Source organism: Cinclus cinclus, chromosome 5 (genome assembly GCF_963662255.1).
Source record: "Cinclus cinclus chromosome 5, bCinCin1.1, whole genome shotgun sequence".
NCBI classification, from domain to species: Eukaryota; Metazoa; Chordata; class Aves; order Passeriformes; family Cinclidae; genus Cinclus; species Cinclus cinclus.
In genome coordinates, this window is record NC_085050.1 from 1,986,396 (window position 1) to 2,012,292 (window position 25,897).

The 25,897-nt window shown below is 67.5% G+C and overlaps 3 protein-coding genes across 5 annotated transcripts; 1 reads left to right on the forward strand and 2 right to left on the reverse strand.

Moving 5' to 3' along the window:
- Window positions 1-719: 719 nt before the first annotated feature.
- On the reverse strand, window positions 720-5,956 carry LOC134044630 (rho-related BTB domain-containing protein 2-like). Its single transcript, XM_062493920.1, has 9 exons — window positions 5,716-5,956; window positions 5,326-5,429; window positions 3,766-3,951; window positions 2,541-3,346; window positions 2,023-2,141; window positions 1,618-1,768; window positions 1,298-1,386; window positions 1,093-1,198; window positions 720-1,016 (listed from the first exon to the last, which is right to left on the reverse strand). Exons 1-9 carry the CDS (start codon window positions 5,905-5,907, stop codon window positions 847-849), a joined length of 1,923 nt encoding a protein of 640 aa, XP_062349904.1. The 5' UTR covers window positions 5,908-5,956; the 3' UTR covers window positions 720-846.
- Window positions 5,957-7,515: 1,559 nt separating this feature from the next.
- LOC134044631 (drebrin-like) lies at window positions 7,516-13,731 on the forward strand. Of its 2 annotated transcripts, XM_062493922.1 has the most exons (14): window positions 7,516-7,638; window positions 8,901-8,953; window positions 9,042-9,154; window positions 9,233-9,307; window positions 9,760-9,894; window positions 10,045-10,122; window positions 10,684-10,835; window positions 10,964-11,018; window positions 11,432-11,506; window positions 11,604-11,712; window positions 11,797-12,270; window positions 12,337-12,905; window positions 13,199-13,244; window positions 13,349-13,731. In XM_062493922.1, the coding sequence occupies exons 1-14, from the start codon at window positions 7,553-7,555 to the stop codon at window positions 13,447-13,449; spliced, it is 2,121 nt and encodes a 706-aa protein (XP_062349906.1). In that variant the 5' UTR covers window positions 7,516-7,552; the 3' UTR covers window positions 13,450-13,731. The 2 variants fall into 2 exon arrangements, with proteins under 2 accessions (XP_062349906.1, XP_062349905.1); XM_062493921.1 differs by having other exon boundaries at window positions 11,797-12,905; window positions 13,349-13,730.
- RTKN (rhotekin) lies at window positions 13,731-24,714 on the reverse strand. Of its 2 annotated transcripts, XM_062493925.1 has the most exons (13): window positions 24,358-24,714; window positions 20,363-20,556; window positions 19,754-19,815; window positions 19,526-19,579; window positions 19,326-19,443; window positions 18,565-18,789; window positions 18,115-18,209; window positions 17,387-17,493; window positions 15,822-15,953; window positions 15,452-15,617; window positions 14,966-15,070; window positions 14,669-14,771; window positions 14,268-14,405 (listed from the first exon to the last, which is right to left on the reverse strand). In XM_062493925.1, exons 1-13 carry the CDS (start codon window positions 24,460-24,462, stop codon window positions 14,399-14,401), a joined length of 1,473 nt encoding a protein of 490 aa, XP_062349909.1. In that variant the 5' UTR covers window positions 24,463-24,714; the 3' UTR covers window positions 14,268-14,398. The 2 variants fall into 2 exon arrangements, with proteins under 2 accessions (XP_062349908.1, XP_062349909.1); XM_062493924.1 differs by lacking the exon at window positions 14,669-14,771 and having other exon boundaries at window positions 13,731-14,405.
- Between the last annotated feature and the right edge of the window lie 1,183 nt (window positions 24,715-25,897).

Here is a 25,897-nt window from a genome sequence, read left to right on the forward strand (position 1 = left end):
GAGGGGGGGGGGGAAAGAAAATACAGCACCAAAGAGCCCTACGGGGGTGGGGACCCCCCCAGAAAAGACAGGGGGAGCAGCAGAGCCCCCGCTCCCTGCGCACCCCCAGCCCCAAATACTGCTCGGTCAGAGGTAGCACCAGCGTTGGCCGGGGCGGGGGGAGCCCTGCCGGGGGGAGGGGGCTCAGCACAGCCTCCCTCACCGGGGAAAGGCACGGTGGGAATGGGGTGGTGGGGGGCAGACCCGGCAGAGCCTGTAAACAGCCGGGGTGGGGGGGTAAACAAGCCCTTGGAGGACCCTCACCCCCGGCCAAGCCCCCTGGCTCAGTGGTGGGGGTGTCCCAGGGTCGAGAGCAACAGCCCAGGGTGGGGGTCCCAGGGGTCCAACCCCTCTGTTTAGTGTGGGATCCCTGGAGCCGAGGGTGGGGGGCCTGAGCCTGAGCCCCTCAGCCACACGCAGGGACCCCCCAGCCCTGTATGGGAGCCCTGGGCCCAAGCCCCCCACTCACCACAGGGACCCCCAGCTCATCCCAGCCCCCAGCCCTTTATAAAAGCCCCAGGCCCAAACCCCTCACTCCACACAGGGACCCCCAGCCCAGCTGAGCCCCCCAGTCAAATGTGGGGGTCCCAGGCCTGAGACCCCAGCCCAGCCCAGGGACCCTCATCCCAGCCAAGTCCCCCATCCCCAAGCCCTCCCACTCACCACAGGGATCCCCAGCCCAGCTGAGCCCTCCCCCAACCCTGCATGAGGATCCCGGGGCCAAACCCCCTGCTCAGCACAGCGGCCCCCATCCCTCCCAAGCCCCCCAGCCCAAATTCGGGGGGTCTTCTCCCCGACCCCCCCCACTCAGGACACGGGGGGTGAGGGCCGCCAGAAGCACCACTTGCTGCGGGGGTGCTGCTTGCGCTGCAGCTGCTCCTCGCGCTCCCGCTCCTTCTTGGAGCGCAGGTACAGATCCTCCTCCTTCAGGTACCACACCGGGGGCCAGCGGTGCCGCTCGAAGTGCGCCTGATTCTCTGTGGGGACATCCCGGGCTTCAGGGCGCGGAGGGGACCCCCTCGCCGTGCCCCTCGCCCGGCGCCCACGCCGTACCTGGGGACATGAACTTCATCTCGCGGGGAAAGCGGCGGCACACGCGGTTGTAGTTGGTGCAGATGTAGTGCAGGCACCACGCGGCCAGTTGCTGGGCGTTGTGGAACTGGGGGGGTGGGCAGAGGGATTTGGGGAGTCACCCCATTACCTGGGAGTCTCTGTGCACCTCCCCCCGGGGGTCTCTGTGCCCTCCAGCCCCCCATACCTGCGTCATCTCCAGGTAGATGATGACCTGCTCGTCAATCTCCACGCGCTGCATGAAGGCTCGGAGCAGCTCGTCCACGGCGTATTGCTCTGGGAGAGGGGGGAAATGGGGGGCCGGGGGGCGGTCACACAACGGGGTCATGTCCCTCGGGGCCAGCCGGGCCCCCCCGCGCTTACATAAGGACAGTGAATGACACACAGGGACGATCGATCTGTCCCCACGGCACCAGCAGGGTATTGGCAGGTGACGTCAGGGACCACGGGGAGGGGTGCGGGGGGGATATCGGGGAGCGGGGGGCGCGGGGAGTGGGGTGTTCTCACCGGTGAGCGCCTGCAGCCGCGGCAGGCACAGCCGGTCCGTGAGGATGAGCAGCTCCATGGCATCCAGGTCGGGTGTAGGGGTGAAGACCCCCGTGTAGAGGAAGTCGAGGACGGTACGGAGGCAGGTGCAATTGGTGCCAGGCAGGGAAACCTGTGGGATCAGGGGGTTTGGGGGGAGCTCAGAGCCACCCCCAAAGGAAAGGGGGACTCTCCTGGAAATGCCTGACCTAGCAGAGCACCCCCAGCCCTGGAACAGCCCCCACAACCCAGCTTTCTCCTCTGCGAGAGGGAAGTAAGACAGACACACGTGTCCCTGGGCCAGGGGGTCTGAGCAGCCCCCTGACCCCAACCAAAGATGCCCACCCTGCCCCACAGAGCCCCAACAGGTCCCCTGCTGGCCCCCACCTCATCGGCGTAGCTCTCACGGAAGCCCCCCCGGAACATGGCCCTCATCCAGTCGCAGCCAGCGATGAGCAGTGGTTTGTGTGCCGGCACCGCCCCGTCATCCACTCGGAACACCACATCTGGGGACAGGGGACAGCTCAGGGAGGGTACAGCCACCCCTCAGATATCCCTTATCCCTCTCATCCCAGGGGCAGCCACCCCTCGGACACCACAGACCAAGGACAGCCAACCCTTGACTACCACTGTCATGGGGACAAGAATCCCTTGGACACCTCTTCCACAGGGACAGCCACCCCTCAGAGACCACTGCCTTGGGGACAAGCACCCCTTGGCCACCACTGCCCAGAGCTGCCACTCCACCCCAGCAGCACCTCTATGACTGACTGGGACATGGGCTCCAAAGACCTCAGTGGTGGGAAGGGCTCAGGGTGACCACAGTGACCACACTGACACCACAAGAAAGGGACACCATCTGGAGGTGACAGCAGTGGCCCTCCTGTCCCCACAGCTCCCCGTACCTGCAAAGACGCCCTTGGCCAGGCACTCCTTGACGCGGTTGGCGCGGCGCACGTGGAAGGCCTTGGTGATCTCCTGGTTCATGAAGCTCTCCTGGTTGAGCTCGTTGGCCACCATCATGCGCAGGTCAAACACCTCCAGCAGCTCAGCCACGGCGCCCACCTGGCGCAGGTCACCGTGGGGCCTCTCCAGCTTCCCCGTGTACAAATATTCCAGCACGGCACGGAGCGGCTCCGGCTGCACGCCCCGGTCCATGGCCACCACCGCCATCCGTCGCTCCCGCCCCGCCACCGGGTCGGCCACCAGCTCCCAGCGTAGGCTCAGGAAGCCACGGCCCCACGATGACAGGTCACGGGTCCCCCCATCCCCTTCGCTGAGAGTGTCGGGGGGCTCCTCCAGCGTGAAGAGGTCGTAGAAGCGGGAGCAGGCAGTGGCCAGGTAGACGCGATGGGCGAAGACGCGGTGGCCGCCCTGCAGCTGGAAGACGACGTCGGCGCAGAGCGGGGCTCGGAACAGCGTGGCCGGGCCCCCCCCCAGGCCGGGGGGAGCGTCGGGCACCTGGATGAGGGGTGGCGGGGGCTTGGGGGGCAGGAAGGGCGCCTGCAGCAGCGGGCGCTGCATCTTGCGCAGGTGGGACTTCCAGAACTGCAGGTGGCGGCGGGACACGAGCGCGGCACGGATGGCGTTGTCAAACACGTCCTTGACCCCGAACTGGGCCACCACGCTGGTCTCGTAGTATGGCACCCCCAGCTCCTGGGCCACCTCGTGCCCTCGCTCCGGCGGCAGGATGTCCGAGGGCTTGATGGGCCTGGGGGGATGATGGACAGGGCAGGGGGCTGAGGAGGGTGTCCAGGGCAGCCCCTCCTCTTTCCAAGGATGCTGGGAGGTCTCATCCCCATCCCAGGGGGTGCTAGAAGGGTGGCCCCTCCATATTGTGGGGGTGCCAGGGGGGCCTGGAGGGGAGACCCCAGCCCAGGAGTGCTGAGCAGGGCAGAGGTTCTACCCCAAAAGTGCTGTCAGAAGACCCGGACCCACAGGGGGACCCCATCCTGTGGGGTTAAGGCGACATGAGATGACGCACCCTAACCTGGTGGTGGCAAAAACGGGGTTCCCCATAGCAGCAGAGGGAGGGGTCCCCATTTTAATGGGATTGGGGTGATCCTGGTGATGACACACTGAGGCGTCCCCATCCCCCTGGGGCTGGGGGGTAACGCTTTGGGGGCTCACTTGGCCAGCGGCCGGCGTGCGCGGTTGACGGCGTCCAGGTCGGCGTAGCGCAGATCCAGCTGGCAGCCCACCAGCACGATGGGGGTGCGGGGGCAGAAGTGCTTGATTTCGGGGTACCACATGGTCTTCACGTGCCGCAGCGAGTTGGGGTTCGCCAGCGAGAAGCAGAGCACAACCACGTCGGACCTGAGGGCAGGAGCAGGAGTGGGAGGGCAGCGCTGCCCCGGTGCCACCCGCTTGTCGCTCGGCATCCCCAAACACGCCCTGCTCAGGTGGCACCCGGGTACCAGCCCCGCCCCAGGACAGCGGTCACTGTCCCAGCCTGGGTCCCCACGGCAGCCGCAGGACCCCCTGAGAGCCCCACAGCCATGGGAATCCCACAGATCCCGGCAGCCACATGATCCCCTGCGAACTTCGTGACCTCCGGGAGCCCCATATGACAGGGGCAGCAACAGGGGCAGGGGACAGCAGGAACTCAAGGGGACCTGGCTTCGGTCACCACCGTCAGCCAAGTCACGGGCTGCCACAGCTCGGGTTGGCACCGTGGTGGTCCCAGCCCTTGAACACCCAAGAGGAGGTGGCTGGGTGGGTGCCAGCCCCCAGCACCCGGGGACAGACCACGCCTGCTGTCCCCAGTTCCGGCCCCCGCGCCCACCGTGGGGCGGCCACTGCCAGCCCGGCCGTGGCTCAGGGGGTATGAAGTGCCAGGGGACACAGTGAGGATGCCAGGGGACACGGCGGGGGAGGGGGGGGTGCCAGTAGCCCCAAGTCTCCGGAGCAGCCGCGTGGCCCCGGGCCCGGGTTGTTTTTAGTCTGTGCCGGGACGGGACGTGACCGGGAGGTGCCGCTGGAGCCGGGCCCGTGTCCCAGACCAAGATAGCCGCCACCAGCCCTCCCGGGGCCCCCGGCCAGCCCCGGGGCCACCGCGGGCCATGGGGACCCGGCCCCCCCTGCCCCTATATTCGCGGGGGGATCCCCACCCGCGGGCCCCCCGCCGTGCCGCGGGGAGATTAGAGGTGCCGCTGGGCTGGCGCGGGGCGGCGGCGATAAGAGCCCGGACGTGCCGGCGGCCACGGGGACCGGCTGTTTACAACCGAGGGGCCACGGGAGGTCTGGGGGGGGCCCCTTCTGCGGCCAGGCCGGCACCCCCGGGAAGGGTTCCCGCACAACAAAAGCCCCCCTAGAGCCGCCCCCCACCCACAGCTCCGGAGGGGCCGTGAGCAGCCGGGTCTCTGCTCGGGGAGGGGGCTTCGGGGGGGTACAGTGTTGGGGTCAGGGTGACCCCAAGCCGTCCCCTGAGGGGGATGGGGGCAGTCATGCCCCTTCCCGAGGGTTTGGGGTGCCAGAGCTGCTCCCTGGGCGCTGGCAGGAGCCCAAGGAGCTCCTTTGGCTCTGTGCATCCCGGGATGGGCAGGGCTTGCGGTCGGGGTGCTGGTGATGGGGGCTGGGCTGCCGGTGACAGGAGTTGGGGTGGCGGTGGGGGTCTCGGGAGCGCCGGTGGCGGGGGCCAGGGTCCGGGTTGTAGGGGGTGGGGTTCCGGTGGCGGGTCGCGGTCCCCACCTGCCATAGGCGAAGCGCCGGTCCTTGTGATGGTCCCCGAAAGTGTCCCAGAGGCGTAGGGAGACGCTGACCTCGTCCACCACATCCCGGGAGCGCTCCAGCACCTATCGGCACCGGGAACGGTACCGGGAACGGCACCATCACCGACCGCCCTGCCTAGAACCACCAGCACCACCCCGGCGTGCCCCCGCTACCCTCTCCCGGTTCTCTCCTCGCTGTCCCTTGTGGTTCCGGGCGCCCCCGGGTGCTCGGGACTCCCTGTGGCTCCTCCCGAGCCCCGGTGCCCCTCAGTGCCGGGCAATGCCCGGTGCCCGGTGTCCCCCAGTAACGCCCCTCCCGCTGCTCCCCGCTCGGTGTCCGGCCGTGCCCGGCGATGTCCCTCGTCCTCACCTCCTGGCAGACGCGGTACTGGTCGATGGCCCACACGGTGGGCACGTGTGTGGCCAGCAGCCGGTACTGGCTCAGCGTGGCGTTGCAGGCGCGGGCGCAGATCAACCGCGTCTTTCCCACCGCGTTGTCGCCCACCACGACGCACTTGATGGTCTCGACATTGGGGCGCTCGTAATCCACGTCGGGGTCCATGGGGGCGCGGGGGGCAGCGGAGCGGCCACGCTCAGCGCCCCCCGCCCGGTCCCGGCCCGTTACCGACCCCCGCCCCGCCCGCCCCGCCCCACCCCGCCCTGCAGCCAATCAGCGCGCGCCGCCCCGCCCCGCCCCGCCAATCCCGCGCGGTGCCGCCCGCCCGGCCACGCCCCCAGCCGCCCCGCCCCGCGCGCGGACAAAGGAGCGCCGCCAGGGGGCGCTGCGCCGCCACGTGACGGCACGGCCCCCTCAGGGCCCCGCCCACCCCCCCCGCGGGCAAAGACCACGCCCACTGTGTGGAAACACGCCCATTAGCTAGGCCACGCCCATATCGGGAGGGCGGGGGGGGCCGTGGTGGCGACATCAGCGATACCCGTGACAGCGGCGACACCAGTGACACCAGCGACAGCACTGGCATCAGTGGCACCGGTGACATCAGTGACAGTAGCGGCACGTACCAATGAAACCGGCGACACCAGTAACTCCGGTGGCACCAGTAAAACCAGTGACACCGGTTACACCAGCAAAAAAACAGTGACAGCAGTGACGTCTGACAGCTGTGACAGCAGTGACAGCAGTGACACCAGTAAAACCAGTGACACCAGTCGTACCAGCAAAACCAGTAAAACCAGTGACAGCAGCAAGAGTGACACCAGTAAAAAGTAACACCAGTGACACCAGCAGCACCAGTGAAACCAGTGGCACCAGTAGTGCCAGTCGCACCAGTCACACCAGTGACTCTAGGACAGGGGGTGACAGGGCTCACACACTGCACTGGGCGGGTCGCTGGGCCCAAGATCCCATTTTCCAGCATTTTTTTCATCCCTGGGGATTTGGGATTTTTCAGTCGCGGTGCCCAAATAAGGGAACGATGGGAGACGCTTTGGGACAGAAGCCGTGTGGGGACGGACCGGGCCAGACACTGAGTTAGGAATGTCCTCGAGACTCCCCCTGCCACCACCTTCGTGGTTGAGGGGGACCTGGTGACTCCACCAGCCCCCCAAAATACCATTTCCTGGTTTAAAAAGGAAATGTCGGGAGACGCTCCAGGGATGGGGGGAAGAACAGGGGAGAGAGAAGAGGAAAGGGGGACACAGCCTCCTTGGTCCTGTGCTGGATCCTGGCACGGAACATTGATCCCAGTCCAGGATCCCAACCCAGCACCCACATTCCAGTGTGGGATCCTCATCCTGGCGTGAGATCTTAGAAGTGCACCCACATCCCAGTCTGGACCCCTCAGAACCTACACCCACATCCCAGTCTGGGGACCCTCATCCCGGTGCGGGACCCTGGGACCTCCACACGCATTCCGGTGTGGGATCCTGGAACCCGCATCGATGTCCAGGAGTGAGAATGTGGCACGACACCCTCATCCCGGTACAGGGACCCTCATCCCGGTACAGGGACCCTGTCCCAGTGCGGAACCCAGGCCCGGCACCCGCGTCCCAGCGCTCCCAGCGCTCCCAGCGCCGCCCGTCCCGTGTCGGTGCCTCCCGGCCGCTCCCGCCCCCGCCCCGCCCGGTGCCGCCCGTGGGCGGTGGAAAGTGCCGGAGGGGGGTGGTGGGGGAGGGAGGGGCGGGCACAGGGCGGCGGCGGCCCCGGGATCGGGATCGGCCCCGGGATCGGGATCGGCCCCGGGATCGGGATGGCGGGACCGGGGCTGGAGCGGTACCGGCTGGCGCTGCTGGCGGCGCGGGAGGACGTGGGGAACCCGCGGGCTGGGACCGACTGGTGAGAGTGGGGGCACCGGGAGAGGAGTGGGAACCGGGAATGGAGACCGGGAACGGTGACGGAAGGGAGGACGGGGTACAGGATTCCAGGAATGAGGAGGCGGCACAGGGACCCGGGAACGGCGACGTGAACGGAAGAGGGAATCGAGACTGGGAACGAGCACTGGGACTGGCACCGGACACAGGACCGGGAACGGGAGCAGGAACCGGCACCAGCACGGGCCAGGGCTTTGGGGGCGGGCCGAGATGCACCGTTACCGGCACCGGGACGGGGGGTCCGGGACGAACCGGGGTCTCGGCCGGGGGGTGCCGGCTCGGGGTGTGGGGGTCTCAGGACTGAGCCCTCCGCGCCGCCGCGCTGAGAACCGGGAGTCCCACCCGGTCTCTCCCCGTCCCGCCCGGTTCCTCTCGGTGCCGCCGGGCTGGGAGCGGCATCGCCGCCCGGGGCGGGGGCAGGACGGGCCCGGGGGGGTTGAGGGAGCGGGGAGCACCCCGGGGTGCGGTAAGGGAGGTTCTGCCCGGCTGCACCGGGGACACGCCGGTCCCGGGACGATCCCGGGCTAGGGGGGTCAGTTCGGTGCTGGTGCCGCGGGGCCGGAGCCGGTATCCCCCAAAACCCCCATCCCGGGAGAGGGGGCGACGACACCGGGGCTTATCGGCCTCGCAGCCCACCGGCGTCACGGGACCCCCCGTCACGGTGGCCACCGGCCACGAGGGCATTGCCCTCTGTTCCCGGAGCGCGGCTGGACCCGCTCCAGCGCCGGCTCCTCCCGGCGCCCGCCCGGCCGCGTGCCGGGCTCTGTCCCGCCATGTGGCGCCGCAGCCTGTCGCGACATGCCGTGACATGCGTGACGTGCCCTGCCGCGCCGTGCCCCACGCGTGCTGCCGGAACCGTGCCCAGCCCTGTCCCGCGTGCTCCCCGAACCGGAGCCACGCGGGAACAAAGAGGGGCAGAGCCGCTGGAAGTGCCTGGCGGGGGGAGGATCCCATCGGGATGGGGCCCCCTGAGCCCTCCTAGGGCCGGGCGGGGGGTCCCGGCCCCGCTGCACGGGGGGGGTCGCTGGCGGGGTGGGGGGCCGTGCCGCTCCGGTGCTTCCCACATTCCCATTGTCCCGGGGGCGGATGCTGCCGGCGGCATTTCCATGAATTCATCCCAAGCTGGTGGCATGGGGAAACACGGGGGGTGCCCAAGCCTGGCAGGCCCCCCAATTTATGTGACACACGCTCTGACCCCCCCACTCTGACCCTTCTTGTCCCCCCCAGGGCCGTCTTTGGCTATGAGAAGCACCACGACCTCAAGCTCCTGGATTCCGGAGGTACCGGTAGCGACGCTGCCGGGGAGTTTTGGGGGCGTCCCCCAAGTTCTCCCGTACCCCGTCTGACCCTCCCCCCCCCTCCTTACAGCCGGGGGGCCGGATGAGCTCGCCGGAAAATTCTCCGTGGGCAGCGTCATGTATGGGCTGTGCCGGGTCCCCGATCCTGGTTCCGGCACCCCCAGGATCGTCCTTATCAGCTGGGTAAGTGCGGGGGGGCAGCTCTGGGGGACCCCTGGATGTGACCCCCCCCCCAGGGCTGAGCAATGGGTGTGGTGCCAGGTGGGGGAAAAGGTGCCGGAATCGCAGCGAGCGGCGTGTGCCGGGCACCTGCCGGCCATCCGGAGCTTCTTCAGGGTGAGTGGGGGGCACGGAGCCCTCGGGGGGTGCTGGCGGGATGTGTCGGGGTCCCCGCCCTCCCCAGCGTTCCCCATTTCTGCCCTCCCTGTCCCACTCATTCTGCCGCCCCGACCTTTGCCTGTGCCCGGGCGCATTCCTGGCGCTGCTGACTCAGCCGCCGCTTTCCCAGTGCTCCCAGTCTTGGCCGCCGTGCCGGAGCTGTGGTTGGGATCCCTGACCGCCCCATCCCGTCCTGACGGGGGGGGGGGGGTCCTGCCCTCCTCATCCCCCGGAACAGCTTCCGGTGATCTGTCTGGGTCCTGGATCTGGATCCGGCCCCACATCTGGATCCGGTCCCACATCTGACACGTGGGAATTGTGCCGAGATTCCCCGGGGAGTGTGGATCCATGCGGGGGGGTGGGTCGTGGGAGGGGTGACACGGTCCCATCGCGCCCCGTCCCGGTGGCAGGAGGCCACGGCCGTGATCAGCGCCCGCCGCTCCGAGGAGGTGACACTGGAGGGGCTGCGCCGAGTGCTGGCACAGCTGGAGCCCCCCGCCCCTCGCCCCCCCAGGAGGACCCCCCAGGACACCCCGGAGCTGGTGGTGAGTGGGGGTCTCGCTGGGGCGATGTCCCTGCGGGAATGGGGAGGGCACCTGGGGGGCGATGGGTGCTTGCTCGCCCTTCCCGGGGGTCTCTGGGAGGGGGTGTTGGGGGGTTCTGGGGGTCCCACCCTGCCCCCCTGTGGTCCCCAGGGAACCAACTACCGCAAGACCAACCCGGCACTGGAGCTGCAGCGCACCCAGCGCGATTCCTTCTGGGAACAGGCTGAGGTGAGGGGTCGGGGGGCTGGAGAAGGGCTGGGGGGTCCCCATGGTTCTCCGGTATCCCGGAGATGGGGTCACGGCTGCTGGCTCGGGCTGCGCTTGCCAGGGGCTGAGCCCAGGGGTCCCAGAGCCGAGCTTGGTGGGGGTCCCAGTCCCAGTGTGGGGAGCAGTGGGATTCTGGTCCCAGTGCCAAGACTGGTGGGGGTCCCAGTCCCCGTGTGGGGTGCAGTGGGGTCCCAGTACCAGAACCGAGGTCTGGGGGTCCCGGTGCTGGCGCTGCAAGGGTCCCACTGCCGATACCAGTGGGGGTGACAGTCCCACTTTCGAGACCCAGGGGGTTCTGGTGCCGATGGTGCTGTGGAGATCGGTGGGGTCCCGGTCCTGGTTCCGGTGCCGAGGCTGGGAGAGCCCCAACGCGAAGTGTGGCGGAATTCCAGTCCCGGTACCGGTTCCCTGTGCCGGTGCCAATGGCAGCGGGATCCTAGTGCCGCTCCCGGTGCCGGGGCGGTGACTTCCCGGTCCAGGTACCGGCGCTGGTTCCCGGTGCTGATCCCGGTGCGTGCGCAGCGCGAGGAGCAGCAGCGGAAGGAGCAGGAGCGGCAGCGGGAGCGGGAGCAGCGGCGGCGCTGGGAGCGGGAGCGCATGGAGGAGGAGCGGCTGCAGGCGGCGGAGCGGGAGCGGCGGCTGCAGGAGCGGGAGCGGCTCATCGAGGAGCGGCGGTGAGGGGCAACGCTGGGCTCCATCCCTGTCCCATTCCCGGGACCCCGTCCCTGTATCCCACTGGCGTGTCCCATCCGTGTCCCATCCTCGTGTCCCATCCCTGACGCCCCAACTCCCGGCCCCGCAGGCAGGAGCAGGCGCGGCTGGACGCGGAGGAGCGGAGGAAGGAGCAGGAGCGATGGGTGAGCGGGAAAGGGGCTGGAATGGGGCATCGAGGGGGGGTGGTCGTCTATCCTGGGAGATACGGGGGCTTCATCCCAGCAGGATCCAGGGCGTTCATCCCAGGGAGTCTGCAGAGTCCCATCCCAGGGGATTTCAGGGGGTCTATCCCGGGGAGGGGTCAATCCCAGGGGATTCAGGGATTCTCATCCCAGGGAGTTCTAGGCTGTCCTCGGGGATCTGAAAGGTTCATCCCGAGGGATCCGGGGTGTCCATCCTGTGGGATCGAGCGGGTCCATCACAAGGAATACGGGAGGTCTGTTACAGGGGGATCCGGGGTGGGGGTCTAACCTGGGGAGGTGTGAGGGCTCTATGCCAGGGCATCCAGGATCCATCCTGAGGGATCCATGTTTCCCATCGCCGCCGTGTCCCGCAGGAGCAGCAGCAGCGGGAGCAGGAGGCGGCCGAGCGGGAGCGCAGGGGTCGCACCGGGGTCAGCGGGACGGCGGCCGTGAGTGCCGGGACCGGGTCTCTCCCTGCCCCCGGGGGCACAGGGCCACCGGCCGTGCCGTGGGTGCCACACCCCCGCTGATCCCCCGATCCCGCAGGAAGCCGCCATCCTGGTCTCCCAGCGCACCCAGAACCCCCGGGAATTCTTTCGGCAGCGGGAGCGCTCGGGGTCCACTTCCACATCGCCCCTGGCCGGCAGCACCCCCGGTAGGTGTCACGGAAGGGTTGGGGGGCACGGATGGCTGTGGGGGTCCCTGCTGACCCCCCCCCCCCCCCCACCGTCTCTTCCAGGTACCCGCCGGCCCTTCCTGCGGTACCAGCGCAGCCTGACGGAATCTGCCTTCATCTTCCGCCGGCCGGAGCCTCCCCAGACCCCCCCTCCCGGCACCTCCAGGGGGGCACTGCCCCCCAGCCCCCGTCGGCCGCCGCCGCCTCTGCCCCCCGGCCCCACGGGGACAGAGAACCCCCAATGTGCCACCACAGGGACCCCCACCAGCCCCATGGGGAGGGGCAGCCCTCCCTCTGCCGCCCTGGGGACGCCCACCAGCCCAGCCCGAGCAGGGTCCCCTCATGCCACCGGTCCTGTGGGGATGGGGACCTCCCAGTGTGCGTCCACCGGGACCACCGTCAGTCCTGTGGGGACAGGGACCTCCGAGTGTGGCACCATCGGGACCCCTGCCGGCCCAGCCCGAGCAGGGTCCCCCCGTGCCACCAGCCCTGTGGGGATGGGGACCTCCCAGTGTGCGTCCACCGGGACCACCGTCAGTCCTGTGGGGACAGGGACCTCCGAGTGTGGCACCATCGGGACCCCTGCCGGCCCAGCCCGAGCAGGGTCCCCCCGTGCCACCAGCCCTGTGGGGACGGGGACCCCTCCCTCTGCCACCCCAAGGAGCCCCCCCAGCCCTGTGGTGACAGGCACACCCCAAAGTGCCACCACTGGGACCCCCTGCAGCCCCATGGGAACAGGGACCCCTCCTTCCGCCACCCTGGGGACCCCCGATTTTGCCACCACCAGATCAGGGTCCCCCCCCGCCATATCTGGGTCCCCTCCCAGACCCCCCAGGATGGGGGTGCCCCCTGTCCCCTCTGGGTCGGGGTCTTCTGAAAGCACTTATGGGGTAGAGCCCCTCCCTCCTTCTAGCACTCCCGGGTTGGGGTCTCCCTCCAGACCCCCTCAAGATGATGAGGGGGGGTCCCACCTGGACACTCCCCCCCTCCCCAGCCCCCCAGCATGGGAATCTCTGGGGCCACTGGTTGAGGATGTCCCCAGCCCGCGGGAGGGGTCCCCAGTACCCTCCCGCCCGGTGCAGGAACCCCGGGATTTGGGGCGCAATGGAATCGGGGGGCACGAGTGGGGGGGCTGGGAGGCCCCCTGGGAGCCGGGACCTCCCCCAGGGCAGGTAGGGGGAGAGGCTGGGGGGCGATGTGGGGCTGGGGGTGATGTGGGGCTGGGGGAAATGGGGGGGGTCGAGATGGGGTTCTGGGGTTATGTGGGGCTGGGGGTGATGGGGAGTGCGGGGACTGCAGGTTTTGGGGATGGGGGTCAGGAGGGGAACACACGACCCTGGGGGCTGGTTCTGGGGGTTGGGATGGATGGAGGGCAGGGTGGGAGGTGGGGTGGGGGTCTCCTGGTGAATGGGGTGGGCACAACTGGAGGCAGAGAGACCCCTCAGGTTCCTCCCGCTTTTTGCAGGGGGATGAGCCCAGCGAGAACCTCGTCCTGCACAAAGCCACGCCAGGTACCCCAAAACTCCCCCGTAAACCCCCCCAAATTACCCAGCCTTCCCCAAAACCCTCTGAACCTCCCACACCCCCCCCCATCTCACCCCCACTCTCCCCCCAGGCTTTGCACTGCTGCTGGCCCGTGACGCCCCCCACCCACCGGTTATGGGGGGCCCCAGCCCTCCCACCGAGGACGAGGACCTGTCCCCCCATGCTGTGTAGCAGGGGGGGGAGCCAACACCTCCTTTTGGGGGGGTAGGGGTCCCCCCTATTGCACCACAGCCCCCAGGATGGACACCCACTCCCCACTCACCCCTCAGCACAGCCTCCACCCACCCACTTGCACCCCAAATGAGCAGCTTGGGGAGGGGACAGCACCCCAAGACGCCCCCCCACCACCACTGGTGGCAGCACAGGATGAGAGGGACAGACCCCCCCTCCCCCCTCCACCCGGGCACAGGGATCCTCACGCTCCACCCCCCCCCCAAATCGCACACAGCAGCTGTTAAATAAATTTTAATGCAAATTATTAGTGAATATTATTAATGGGGGGGACGCTGCCGGGGGGGTTGTGTCTCCCCCGGGTTAGAGGTGAGGGAAAGCAGAGCTGGGGGGGGGCTCTGTGTTCCCCCCGGGTTAGACCCTGAGCACCCACCCTGCGGTGGGGGGGGTTCCCCAGCACCCACCCTTGTTGGGGGGGGAAGGAAACCACCCCCCCCCCCCTTTTTGGAGTTTAGCCCTGAGCCTCCCCAGCATGGGGAGGGCAGGAATTCCAGTTTCTCCCTAAAAACAGAAGCCAGGAGCCCCCATCCCCTCCTAAACCCTGTGGCAAGAGGAGGGGGGGGTCCATTTCCCCCATCCCCCCATAAGTGCTGGGGGTCAGACCCGGGACTGGAGGGGTCTGGGGGGGTCACGCTGGGGGGGCCCTGGGCTGCTGCTGCCGCTGCTGGAGGAGCTGGAGTGGAGGGGTTTTGGGGGGCCCCCCCGGCCCTTGAGGGTGCTGAGCCGGGCATCGAGGGACAGGGTGCGGGGTCGGCCCCGGCGGGGGGGGCTGGGGCTGCGCAGGGGGGGCCCCTCGAACAGCGACAGCCACGGGGGGGGCCCCGGTGCACGGGGAGGCCCCCCGTGCCGCGTCAGGATGTCGGTCACCGCCGCGATGTCATCCGAGGGGTCAATAGCTGGGGGGGTGGGGGGAACGGGGGCGTCACGGAGTGTCAGAGGCATCCCCAAAAACCCCCCCTGGATCCCCCCCCCCCCCCAACTACACCCAGTACCCCCCCAGCCCTCCATGGACTCCCCTCATGGGCAGTGGAGGGGATTGGGGGTTCCTTCACTGCCCCCCCCCCCCCCCACAGTCACCATGGTCATCCTGGGGGTGCTGTGGTAGTGGGGGCGGGGGGGGTCCTGTCTCAGGGCACCTCCCCCGTGTCCCCCCCATCACCTGTCACTGTAGTAGGAGCTGAGCAGTGCCCGGATCTCGGCTGAGACATTCTCCTGCAGCAGGAGCCCCTCGCCCGGGGGGGTCCCGGGGGGACCCGGTGGGGCTGGGGGGGCACGGGAGGGGCGTGGCAGAGCAGCAGAGGTGAGGGGGGAAAGAAATAGGGGGACAGAGGGGGGGGGTACAGAGAGGGGGGACAGTGAGAAGAGCAGAGTTAGGGAGCGAGCAGAGAGCAGAGAAGGGGAGACAGAGCAGAGCCCCCCCAGACCGCCCCTCCCGGGCCCCCCCGACCCCACTCACCCGTCTGGTGGTAGAGCGAGCCCTGGGGGGGCAGCGGGGCTGGGGGACGGCGCGGGGGGGGCTCCTCGATCCGCATCAGCTCCTCACAGCACTGCTTCCACTGGGCTGTGGGGACAGGGACAACGGGGGGCCGTGGGACAGAGCCCCCCCCAGGATCCAGGTGCTCCCAGGATAAGGACTGCAGTGTAATGGGCAAACCACTGGATGGGGGTGTCACGGGAACGGGGGTGCTCTCAGGACTGGGGTCCCACTGGGTTGGGGGCTCCTGGGGTGATGGTGCTCCCATAGGGATGGGTCCCACAGGGATGAGGGGATCCCACTAGGCTTCGGGTCCCTTAACAACGGGGATCCCACTGGGACAGGATCCCACACAGCTGGGAGAGCCCTCAGGGATGCATAGGGTCCCGCAGGGATGTGTAGGGACCCACAGGGATAATTTAGATTCCCACAGGTCGGGGTGGGGGTGTCTCAGGGGTCCTGGCTCACCCAAGTCGTAGAGGTGCTGCCCGAAGGCTTCGAGCCAGCGCTGGGCTTCGGCTGCGCTCTCGGCCACCAGCGCGTGTGTCACCTCCTCCCCGCCCAGCCGGTTGCTGACGGCCACCCCGGGGGCCTGCCCGCGTCCCCCCGACTCCACCGCGCGCACCCGCGTGTCCTGCAGCACCGGGACACCTTGAACCCTGCAGCCCCACAGACCCCGTAGACCCCAGAAACCTCAAAGAACCCCGAGTCCTCCACAGCCCTCCTTTCTCTCTGTACCCTCCACGCCCCCATATCCCCCCCATACTCCCCATAACCCCATAGTCCCCATAACCACGCAGCTCCTGTGCCTCCCAGACCACCCCCTGAGCCCCCGTACCTTGGTGACAGCGATGGTGAGGGTGGGCTCCCGCCCTGCCTCGGCCTCGCCAGCGCTGCCGTAGCAGAGCAGCCCAGGACCCCGCAGGATGCAGAACAGGGGGGGCCCGCTCGGCCCCTCAGCCCCTGGAGCCTGTCCCGAGACCCCCGGAGCCATCAGCACCCACAGGTGAGCAGCGTGCCCCCCGATTCTGCTCCCATCCCCAGCACATGGATCCCCCCAGCTCAACCCCACCGGTGCAGAGCCACTGGTGGGGATGGACGGGACCGGGTGGGTTCGTGTCACCACCCATCCTGTCCCCATTCCCAGCTCTGTCCTCATTCTCATTCCATTCCCATCCCTTGTCGTTGCTCTTGTCCCTTCCCATGCCTGTCCTGCTTCTTGTGTCTATCCCCATCCCATTCCTCTGGCTGACCACACCCCATCCCATCTTTGTCCGTGTCCATTCTCATCCTTGTCCTTGTCCCCAACTCTCTTCCCATCCCCCCATATCTGTGTCCCCATCTCCATCCTTGTCCATCCCCATCACTGTCACTGTTCCTATGTCCCTGTGCCTGTTCCCATCCCCACTCTGACCCCATCCCTGTCCCAGTCCCATCCTTGCCCTAATCCCTATTCCCATCCTTGTCCCTGTCCCTAACCCTGTCCCGCTCCCATCTTTGTCCCTGTCCCACCCTTATCCCCATCCCTGTCCCTGTCTCCATTTTCATCCCTGTTCCCACCCCCTTCTCACCCCTTTCTCCATGCCCATCCCATTGCTCATCCCACCCCATCCTTACATCCCAATCCCATACCCTGACCCGTCCTCACCTGCAGGGTCTCTGTTCCCACAGGGATGTTAATAAAGCCATCCCTCTATCCCATCCCTTCCCATTCCTGATCCCATTCCCTTACTGCAGCCACAGGGTCCCACTTACCACAGGGGTGTTGATACATCCTATTCCTCTATCCCATTCCTAATCCCATTCCCTCTGTCCTGTTCCCTCACCTGCAGCTGCAGGGCCCCTGTTGTTGTGGGGATGTTTATGCAGCCCATCCCTCTATCCCATCCCTATATTCCATTTCTCTATCCCACCCCTCTACCCCATCCCTATATCCTATGTCTATCCCATCCCTATATCCCATTTCTCTATCCCATCTCTATATCCCATTTCTCTATCCCATCTTTATCCCATCTCTCTATCCCATCCCTATATCCCATCTTTATCCCATCTCTCTATCCCATCCCCTATATCCCATTTCTCTCTCCCTCCCCTCTACCCCATCCCTATATCCTATCTCTATCCCACCCTCTCTCCCATTCCTGATCCCACTCCTCTGTCCCACTCCTGATGCTGTTTCCATCCCTCACCTGCAAGCGCAGTGTCCCTGTCACCACGGGGGTGTTAACACATCCCATCCCTCTATCCCACCCCTCTCTCCCATCCCTATATCCCAATCCCAATCCCATTCCCTCACCTGCAGCCGCAGTGTCCCTGTCACCACGGGGGTGTTAACACATCCCATCCCTCTATCCCACCCCTCTCTCCCATCCCTATATCCCAATCCCAATCCCATTCCCTCACCTGCAGCCGCAGTGTCCCTGTCGCCGCGGGGGTGTCCATGCAGCTCGGCCTGGCCGCCAGGCGGCAGCACATGCGGCCATAGAGGGGAACCCAGCAGGGGCTCTGCTCTGGGGGGCGACACGGGGACATGGAGGGACCCCCACACTGACCTCAATCCCACCCGGAATGGGCTGGGAGGGACCCCCACACCGACCCCAATCCCACCCGGAATGGGCTGGGAGGGACCCCCACACCGACCCCAAACCCACCCAGCAGGGGGGCTCTTATCTGCAGGGGACATGGAGGGTCTTGGGGTTTGAGAGCGATCCCCAAACCCCAATAGGAGCCCAGACCCGCCACCTCTTCTTGCCAGGACCCCCCAAACCCTCTTGTCCCCCATTTACCAAGACCCCAAACCCCACCTACACCCTTTCAGGACCCCAACATCCCCCTCTCCACTCTGTCAGGACCACCAGACTCCTCCCCACCTATTCCAGCCCCATTGCTTGTGTTATGGGGCGCCGTGGAGTGCTGTGGGGAGTTTTGGGGTACCATGGGATGGTTATGGGGTGCTATCAAGTGCCATGGGTGTTATGGGGTATTTTGGGGCGTTATGGGGTACCGTGGGGTGTTACAGGGTGTTATGGGGTGCTGTGGGGTGTTATGGGGTGCCATGAGGTGTTTTGGGGTATTATGGGGTGTTATGGGGTGCCATGGGGTGTTTTGGGGTGCCGTGAGCCCCCACTGACCGTCAGCAGCGATGATGAGGTCGTGGGTGCGGAACCCATCGTGCACCTGCTCCAGGGACAGCGCGGCGTGGGCCAGGAGCTGGAACCGGGGACACCTGGGGACAATGGGAGAGGGGGTCAGGGGGACATGGGGGGGCTCATGGGAGGGGGCGTGTGCCAGGAGCTGGAACTGGGGACACCTGGGAGACTCCATGGGGGGGTCAGGGGGGCACCGTGGGGAAATTGAGGGGTCTGGGGTAGGGGTCGGGGAGGATGGGGGAGGCTGGGGGAATAGGGGGGTTACAGGGGGACATGGGGCACACACAGGGGGGTACAGGGGGACATGGGGCACACACAGAGGGGTATGGGGGGCACATGGGGCACACACAGAGGGGTATGGGGGGGACATGGGGCACACACAGGGGGTACGGGGGACATGGGGCACACACAGGGGGTACTGGGGGTACTCACGGGACGCCGGGTGGGGGCAGCAGCAGTGCCCCGGTGCCGCCGGTGCCCGGGGGGCTGCCGGGCCCCCCCTCCATGGCTGCCCGTGCCCGGCGCCCGGAGGAGCGGCCCAGGGAGGTGCTGAGGCGTGTCGCCAGTTTTTTGGGGGTGCTGCCCTGCGCCCCCCCGCCGGGCAGCCCCGCGCTGTACAGTTCCACCTTCAGCTCGAAATCGGGACCCGCCTCCGAGCTGGGGGGCACAGAGGGGTCAGGGCGAGCAGGGGACACCCTCACAGCCACCCCATGGACTGCAGGGACACTGGAGGGGACAGGGCAAGGGGTCCCAGAGGGGAAGTGTGGGGCAGGGGGTCCCTCCCAGGGGTGAGCAGGAGTCTCCTGAGGGGGGCAGAGGTGTCTGGATGTCCCCAGGGAGGGACAGAGGAGGGCAGGGGTCACCCCCTGGAATGGTCAGAGGTCCCCAGAGGGGGATCAGGGGTCCCCCGGAGCCGGGACAGGAGAGGGCAGGGGTCCCCCAGGGGGGTTTAGTGGTGGCAGGGGTTCAGTGGGGGGGTGTCAGTGTCCCTGGGGGTTTGTGGGGATGACTGGGGTCCCATGGGGAGGGATCAGGGAACCCATGGGGACGTATTGGGGTGGTCAGGAGTCCCATATAGAGGTTCAGGAGTCCCATGGGGAGACATGGGGGTGTCAAGGCACCCCTAAGGGGGGGGTGTCAGGGTCCCAGGGAGGGGTGTGGGGTGTCGGGGGTCCCGTGCTCCCCCCCCTCACAAGAGCACGGCGCCCTCGAAGCAGATGTCTGTGAGGGTCCGGTCCACCAGCACCGTGGGGGTGTCGTGGATCTCGGCCCCCACCTGCAGCAGCAGGAACACGGCACAGCGGTGCAGCTCTGGGGGGGCACTGGGGGTCAGGGGGATCACAGAGAGCATCACAGGGAAACGGGGGGGGACCCCCAGCACCCCAACACTCACCGCCCTTGTTCCTGAAGTACTCGGTGTCCTTCCACATCAGCGGAATGCGCAAATCTGCGGGGTGGGGGGCGGGGGGGGGAATGGAGGGAGGGCAGGAGGGGGGTGAGACCCTCTGAGACACCCCCAGACCCCCCACCCAAAATGCAGACAGTGCACCGAGATGGAGGGGGGGGCGGTCAGGAAGAAAGAACCTCCCCAGAACCCCCCGGGACCCCCAGCCCCCCATACCTGAGATGCAGACGGTGCCCCGGCAGGGCTCCCGCTCAGCCCCGGGCCCGGCGTCCGAGGGGCTGTGGGGGGGACGGGGGAGGGGATCAGCAAAGCTCTCCTCAGGTTTTGGGGTGCTCCCACCAGGTTTGGGGATGCTCCCCTGCTACCACACCCGCACAGCTGCGCCCCTGTAGATTTCCCAATTCCCCCCAAATTTCGGGGTGTCCCTCACAGTTGCAGCCCCCGCAGGGTGTCATACAACCCCTGGGGTTTGGGTTTTTCCCTCACTGCCGTGACCCCTATGTCCCCCCAAGGTTTTGGGGTGTCCCTCATCCCATCCCCTGGGTTTCTGGGGTCCCCTCACTGCAGTGTGACCGATGTTCCCCCAGATTTTGGGGTGTCCCTCACTGCTGCATCCCCCCCATGGGGTCCTCAAACCCCCTCCCTAGGTTTCGGGGACCCTCCCCACCACCCCCTCCATGGGGTACCCTAACCCCCCCCCGCATTTTGGGGTGCCCATCACCACTCTGTGGGATTCTCCCTTCCCCTCCACAAGGTGCCCTCCCCAGGTTTTGCCGTCCCTTGGGGTACCCAATGCCCTCCCCCATAATTTTTGGGGTCCCTCACCGCCGGGCCCCCCTCAGCCGGGCCTCCTGGCGCCGCTGCAGCTCCCCCCCCGCCGCGACCACCCTGGCGTCGCACAGCACCAGGGTCTTGGTGGTCTCCAGCGCCTGCTCGGGGCGGCTGCAGGCGGGGAGAAGCCGCCGAGCCCCCTCCCGTACCCGCAGTGCCCGCTCCAGAGCCCGCTGCAGCTCCGGCTCCTGGGAATGGGACATATTTGGGGGGTCAGGGGGTCCCCAAAACCCTTCCCACACCCACAGAACCCACTGCAGCTCTGATTCCTGGGAATGGGGCACATTTGGGGAAGTCAGGGGGACCCCAAAAATCTTCTTGCACTCGCAGCAGCTCTAGCTGCTCCTACATTTGGGTTTTGGGAGGGTCTGGGGGAAAATGCGGGGCTGGAGCACCTGCTGGACATCTCGGTACCCCCCGATCCACACCCCCCGGGGGTCCCAGCCATGCACAGGCAGTGGGGAGGGTCCCACACTGGTTGGGGGGTCCCAGACACACAAACAGGTCCCAGCCCTGCCCTGATGGGGTCCCAGCTGCACCCACACATCGTGCACCCCAGATTTACCAAGCGCCCCACAAACACAAATCCTGTATCCCACAGATTTATCAGGAACCCCACGGACACATCATGTACCCCGCGGCAAAGCCACGCGCCCCATAGATCCATCGTGCACCCCATAGGCTTACCCTGCACCCCACAAATTAGTCCTGCACCCCATGAGGGAACCACGCACCCCACAAATACACTGTGCACCCCTTAAGGGAATCATGCACCCCACAGATCCATCCTGCACCCCACCGGGGAACCACGTGCCCCACAGATTTATCGTGCACCCCAAACTCATCCTGCACCCCACGGATACCCCACGTGCACCACAGATCCATCACGCACCCCACAAACCCCCAAGATTCACCAAGCAACGCCGACACCCCAAATTTCCCAGCACACACCCCCCCTACCGACCTCCCTCAGCCCCCCAACTCCTTCCCGGTACCTCCTGCTCCTCCATCCCGATCCTGATCCCGATCCCGATCCCGCCCCTGTCCACCCCCCCCCTCCAGTGACGTCATCACCTATAAATAACCCCCCGCTGGAAACAGGGGCAGCGGGAGCCCCCCCAAAATCCCCCCCTTCTCGTGGTTTTGGGGGGATCCTGAGGGGGGGTGAATCCCTTGGGATGAGGAGTGCATTCCATTCTCCCGGGACCCCCGGGATCTCCTGGTTTCCCGAGATCTGGGGTTCCGGGGGGGAGGGCCCGGGGGATCCCGGATTTGGAGTCGGGGGTGGGGAGGGTCCCCCAAAATTCCCACCTGGATGCTGGCGGCGATCTGGCGGATGTAGAGCATGTTGAGATCCTCCAGGATCCGCAGCCGGCGGCCCCCCCCCACCTCCATCGGGACCCCCGGGACCCCCCCAGCTATTTTGGGGGGTCCCCCCAAAGCCCCCCAAGGGGGTCCCGCCGCATCCAGAGCTGGGGTGTAGTGGGGCCACCCCACCGAGGTGGCTGCGGGGAGAAAACGGGCTTTGGATGGCTCCCCCCTCCACACCCCGGGAATTCGGGGGGTCCCCCACGTGCTTGGGCCCCTCCCTGGAATCTGGGGGGGGGGGGGAGGGGGGTGTCCACGTTGTTCTCCCTCCCCAAATCGCCGCCCCCTCCCAGGGAACAAGGGGGGGACTGTGCGGGAAAGGGCAGCGGGGGCGGGGGGGATGGGAGGGAGGTAGGGAGGGGGGTTGGGATGGGGTGGGCTGGGTTTGGGGTGCAAGAAGGGGAAGATTTGGGGTGCGGGGAGAGGATATGGGGGGCGGTAAGGGAAAAGATAGGGTGAAGCGTTTGGGGTGCAGGGGAGGGAGATAAGGGGTCAGAGAATGGGTGCGGGGGACAGGGTGGGGTAAAAGGGATGGGGGTGGGGGGACAGGATGGGGTGCAGGGATGGGATGAGAGGTGCAGGAACGGGGTGCAGGGAGAGGAGGGGGTGCAGGGACGGGATAATGGTGGCAGAAAGAGGTGCAGGGTTTGGGGACATGATGGGGCAGAGTTTGGGGTGCAGGGAGGGATTAGGGGCACGGAGGGAATGCCGGTATTGGGGTGCAGGGTTTGGGGTGCAGGGCACAAGAGGAGAAAATGGGGTGAAGGAGACAAGATGGAGTGTGGGGATGGGAAAAGAGGGGCAGGGAAGGGATTAGGGGGACAGGAGAAGGGGACTAGATGGGGAACAGGATTTGGGGTTCAGTGAGCGGATAAGGGGTACAGGGGAGGGGAGACCAACTGGGGGGCGGGGAGGGGGTGCATGGAGCAGGGGAAGGGGTTCCAGGGTTTGAGGTGCTGGGGACAAGACGGGGTGCAGGGTTTGGGGCGCAGGGGACGGGACAAGACAAGGGGCGCAGGCAGAGGACGGGGTGCAAGGTTCGCGGTGCGGGGGTGGGACGAGGGGTGCCCGGGGTCGGGGTGCAGCTCCCGGGGGTGCGGGGGATGGGAAAAGGGGTGCTGGGAGTTGGGGGAGACACCATGGCCCGGGGGGCGCGGAATGGAGCTCGGGAACGGAGGAGGGGGTGGGGGAGGCGTGGGAGGAGAAGGAGACGGGGTCCCGTGAGGGGGAGACGGGGAACGGAGTCCCGGTACAGACGGACACCGAGACCCCCCCTTCTACCCCCGCGCCCCCCGTGCAGCGCAGCCCCCCATTCCCGGTACCTCCGGCCGCTCCCGCTCCGCCGCGATCGCGCACAGGAAGCGGCGGCCGCCCCCGCCCCATGTCCCGCCCCGTGTCCCCCATTCCCCGTGTCCCCCCCCCCCCTCCATTCTCTCAGGAGCCGCCTCCGTGTCCCCCCCGCCCCCCCCCCCGCGGGGCTCCGGGACACCGGGAATGGGAGGGGGGCGCCCCCTGCTGGGGGGAAAAGCGCAGTGCGGGGAGGGGGCGAGACCCCCCCGGGGTACCGGGACCGCCCCAACCAAACCGGAGCCCCCCTGTGCAGCTGGTACCGGGGGACTGGGATGGTCCCCGCGGGCACCAAACCCCCCCTGAGTAAACCGAGAGTCCTCGGGATGCGCCGGGACCTCCCTAAGGAGCACCGGGATGTCCTCAAATGCCCCGGGACGATCCCCGAGAGCATCAAGACCCCTCTGAGCGCATCAAGACATCGCCGAGCGAACCGGGAGACCCCAAATGCACCCGGACCTGCCACGTGCAGTTGGTACGGAAAGACGGGAATCCCCCGTATCCATCGGGACCCCCACAAATGCACCAGGAGGCCTCAAAATGCACCGGATCCACCCCAGGATGCGCCGGAACCCCCCACTCCCCCGAATGCACCGGGAACCCCCCAGTATGCATCAAGGTCCCCAAGGGTACCGGGGCCCCCCGAGTGTGGGTGTACCAGGTGAACTGGGACCCCTCCCAGTGCACCAGGACCCCTCAACGGGCAGCTGGGACTGGGTGAACTGGAACCCCCGAATGCACCAAGCCCCCCTCCCCCCCCCCCGCGCGCACCGGGAACCCCAAAGCGCCCTGGGAAGCTCCAAAATGCAGCCGCTTTGGGGTGAACCAGGACCCCCTGTATCTACCACCAGTACCCCCTCTCCCCGGGCACTGGGACCCCCAAAAAGCTGCCAGGACCAGGATCCCCAGGTGAACCAGGACCCCCCCCCAGACCCACCAGGACCCCTCAAGTTCCCCGTGTCCCTCGGACACCCCTGTTTCCTATGCCCCGTGTGCCACCTGCCCGCTCCCCCTCCCCGGCACCGCCACCCCCTCCTGCCCCAGTCCTCCTGTCCCCTCCCCGACCCACCCAGTCCCTCCCAGTACTCCCCTCCCCGTCGGGTGCCGGGGGCGCGGGCGCTTCCCGCTATGCCGGATCCCACCGGAATTCCCGGCTGGGCCGGGGCAGCGGGACGGGCCGGGGGGCCCGGGGGGCAGGGAGCGGCCGCGGCCGCCCCCGTGGCCTCGTGCCCGGGCTGGTCCCGCTGTTCCCGCTGCTCCCGGTGCTCCCGTACCTGCGAGGCCGGGGCCGGGGGGCAGCAGCGGCCCCGGCGCAGTTCCATGTCCAGCGCTGACCCCCGCGCCACCGTGGCGCGGCTGCGCTCGTCCCGCCGGAACATGGGCGGGGGTCCCGGGGAGTCCCGGAGGGTTCGGAAGGTCCGGAGGTTTCTGGAGTGTCCCGGCGATCCCGGGGTTCTTGGGGGATCCTGGGGTTCGGAGCCTTCCGAGGGGTCCGGGAAATCTCCGGGGGTCCCGGAGTCCCTCGTACGCCGGGAGGGTTCCCGGTGTTCCCGGTGTCCCAGGTGGTCCCGGTCCTCTGGAGCCTTCCGGGGGAGCCCCGAGGGGTCCCGGCCCTCCAGAGGTTCGAAGCTTTCCGGGAGTTCCCGAGGTCCCAGCAATCCGGGGGTTTTGGGGATCCCGGTGCTCCGGGGGGGATGGGGGGGGGGGGGGGGGGAAGTCCCGGCGTTCGGGGCGTTTCCCGGGGCTCACCGGGGCTCCGGCGCACCTGGGACAGGTGGGAGACCCGGGATGGACGCACAGGGAGATGCCGGGGTCGCCTCTCCCGGCCCCGCACAGCTCCGGGACCCCGCGGCGGGGGGGGGGGGGCGGCGGCGGCGATCGGTGCCGGCGGCTCCTGGCACGGGCGAGACAATGACCCGGGGCAGCGGCAGCTGCGGGAGGGGGGCGGGGGGGGTGTCTCTGTGTGTGACATCTGTGCGCGTGTGACATCTCCGTGTGCGTGCGACACGGGAGGGCACGGAGCTTTCACCCCTCTGGAGATGTCCCGGTGCCACCCCCGGCTCAGGCAGTGCCACCTGGAGAGGTGACGCACGGCTGGGTGACCTGTCCCAGGGCTTGGCCCCTCCGTGGGGAGCAGCATCCCGTGGGGATTTGTGTTTTAGTTCGTGGCCAAAGCTCCTCGTCCTGCCCTGGGCGCCATCCTGACACCCCCGAGGAGAGATTTGTAGGGCTCGATGGGGTTTTTGTGTGGACGAATGGGATCTCCTCTCAGATGAGAGATTTGTGTGGATATTTGAGGTATTTGGGTGGGTATTTGAGGGTTTTGTGTGGATATTTGGGATATTTGTGTCGATTGATGAAGTCCTCTCTCAGTCTTCTCCCCGGACAAACCAGATCCAGCTCCCTCGGTCTGGGAAGTGCTCCAGACCCCAAATCACCCCCATGGCCTCGTCTTTACCAGCTCCAGGAGTTCCAGGTCTCTCTGGTCCCGACACAGCCCTCCAGATGTGCCTCACCCGGGCAGGGCAGATGGGCAGGATCACCCCCTGACCTGGTGGCACTGCCCTTCGCGATGTCCCCCGGGATTCCATAGTCCCCCAGGACCCGCGGCTGGGCAGGAACATCCCCCCAGGATCCCACAGCTCACACCTGAGCTCACACCTGCTTGTTCATCCTGTGGTTTCGCACACACCTGCCCAGCTCACACCTGAGCTCACACAACTGCTCCGGGCGGTACAAAAGCACCCGCAGCGCGAGTTTCCCCCCGGGACACTGCACAATATGCCCATTTCAAAGATGGCGGCAGCAGCATCA

What these genes read in the sequence shown, in the direction of transcription:
- LOC134044630 (XM_062493920.1), bottom strand. Translation starts at nt 5,907, where the DNA reads ATGGACCCCGACGTGGATTACGAGCGCCCCAATGTCGAGACCATCAAG. An exon ending in GTGAGAGCTACGCCGATGAG is followed by an intron (nt 1,769 to 2,022) that starts GTGGGGGCCAGC and finishes CTGATCCCACAG; the next exon opens with GTTTCCCTGCCTGGCACCAA. An exon ending in TCTACCTGGAGATGACGCAG is followed by an intron (nt 1,199 to 1,297) that starts GTATGGGGGGCT and finishes CCACCCCCCCAG; the next exon opens with TTCCACAACGCCCAGCAACT.
- LOC134044631 (XM_062493921.1), top strand. Translation starts at nt 7,553, where the DNA reads ATGGCGGGACCGGGGCTGGAGCGGTACCGGCTGGCGCTGCTGGCGGCG. An exon ending in CCTGGCCGGCAGCACCCCCG is followed by an intron (nt 11,713 to 11,796) that starts GTAGGTGTCACG and finishes CGTCTCTTCCAG; the next exon opens with GTACCCGCCGGCCCTTCCTG. An exon ending in CCTGCACAAAGCCACGCCAG is followed by an intron (nt 13,245 to 13,348) that starts GTACCCCAAAAC and finishes CTCTCCCCCCAG; the next exon opens with GCTTTGCACTGCTGCTGGCC.
- RTKN (XM_062493924.1), bottom strand. Translation starts at nt 24,462, where the DNA reads ATGTTCCGGCGGGACGAGCGCAGCCGCGCCACGGTGGCGCGGGGGTCA. An exon ending in CCCCGGCCCCGGCCTCGCAG is followed by an intron (nt 20,557 to 24,357) that starts GTACGGGAGCAC and finishes TCCCATTCCCAG; the next exon opens with GAGCCGGAGCTGCAGCGGGC. An exon ending in GCAGCACCTCTACGACTTGG is followed by an intron (nt 15,071 to 15,451) that starts GTGAGCCAGGAC and finishes CTGTCCCCACAG; the next exon opens with CCCAGTGGAAGCAGTGCTGT.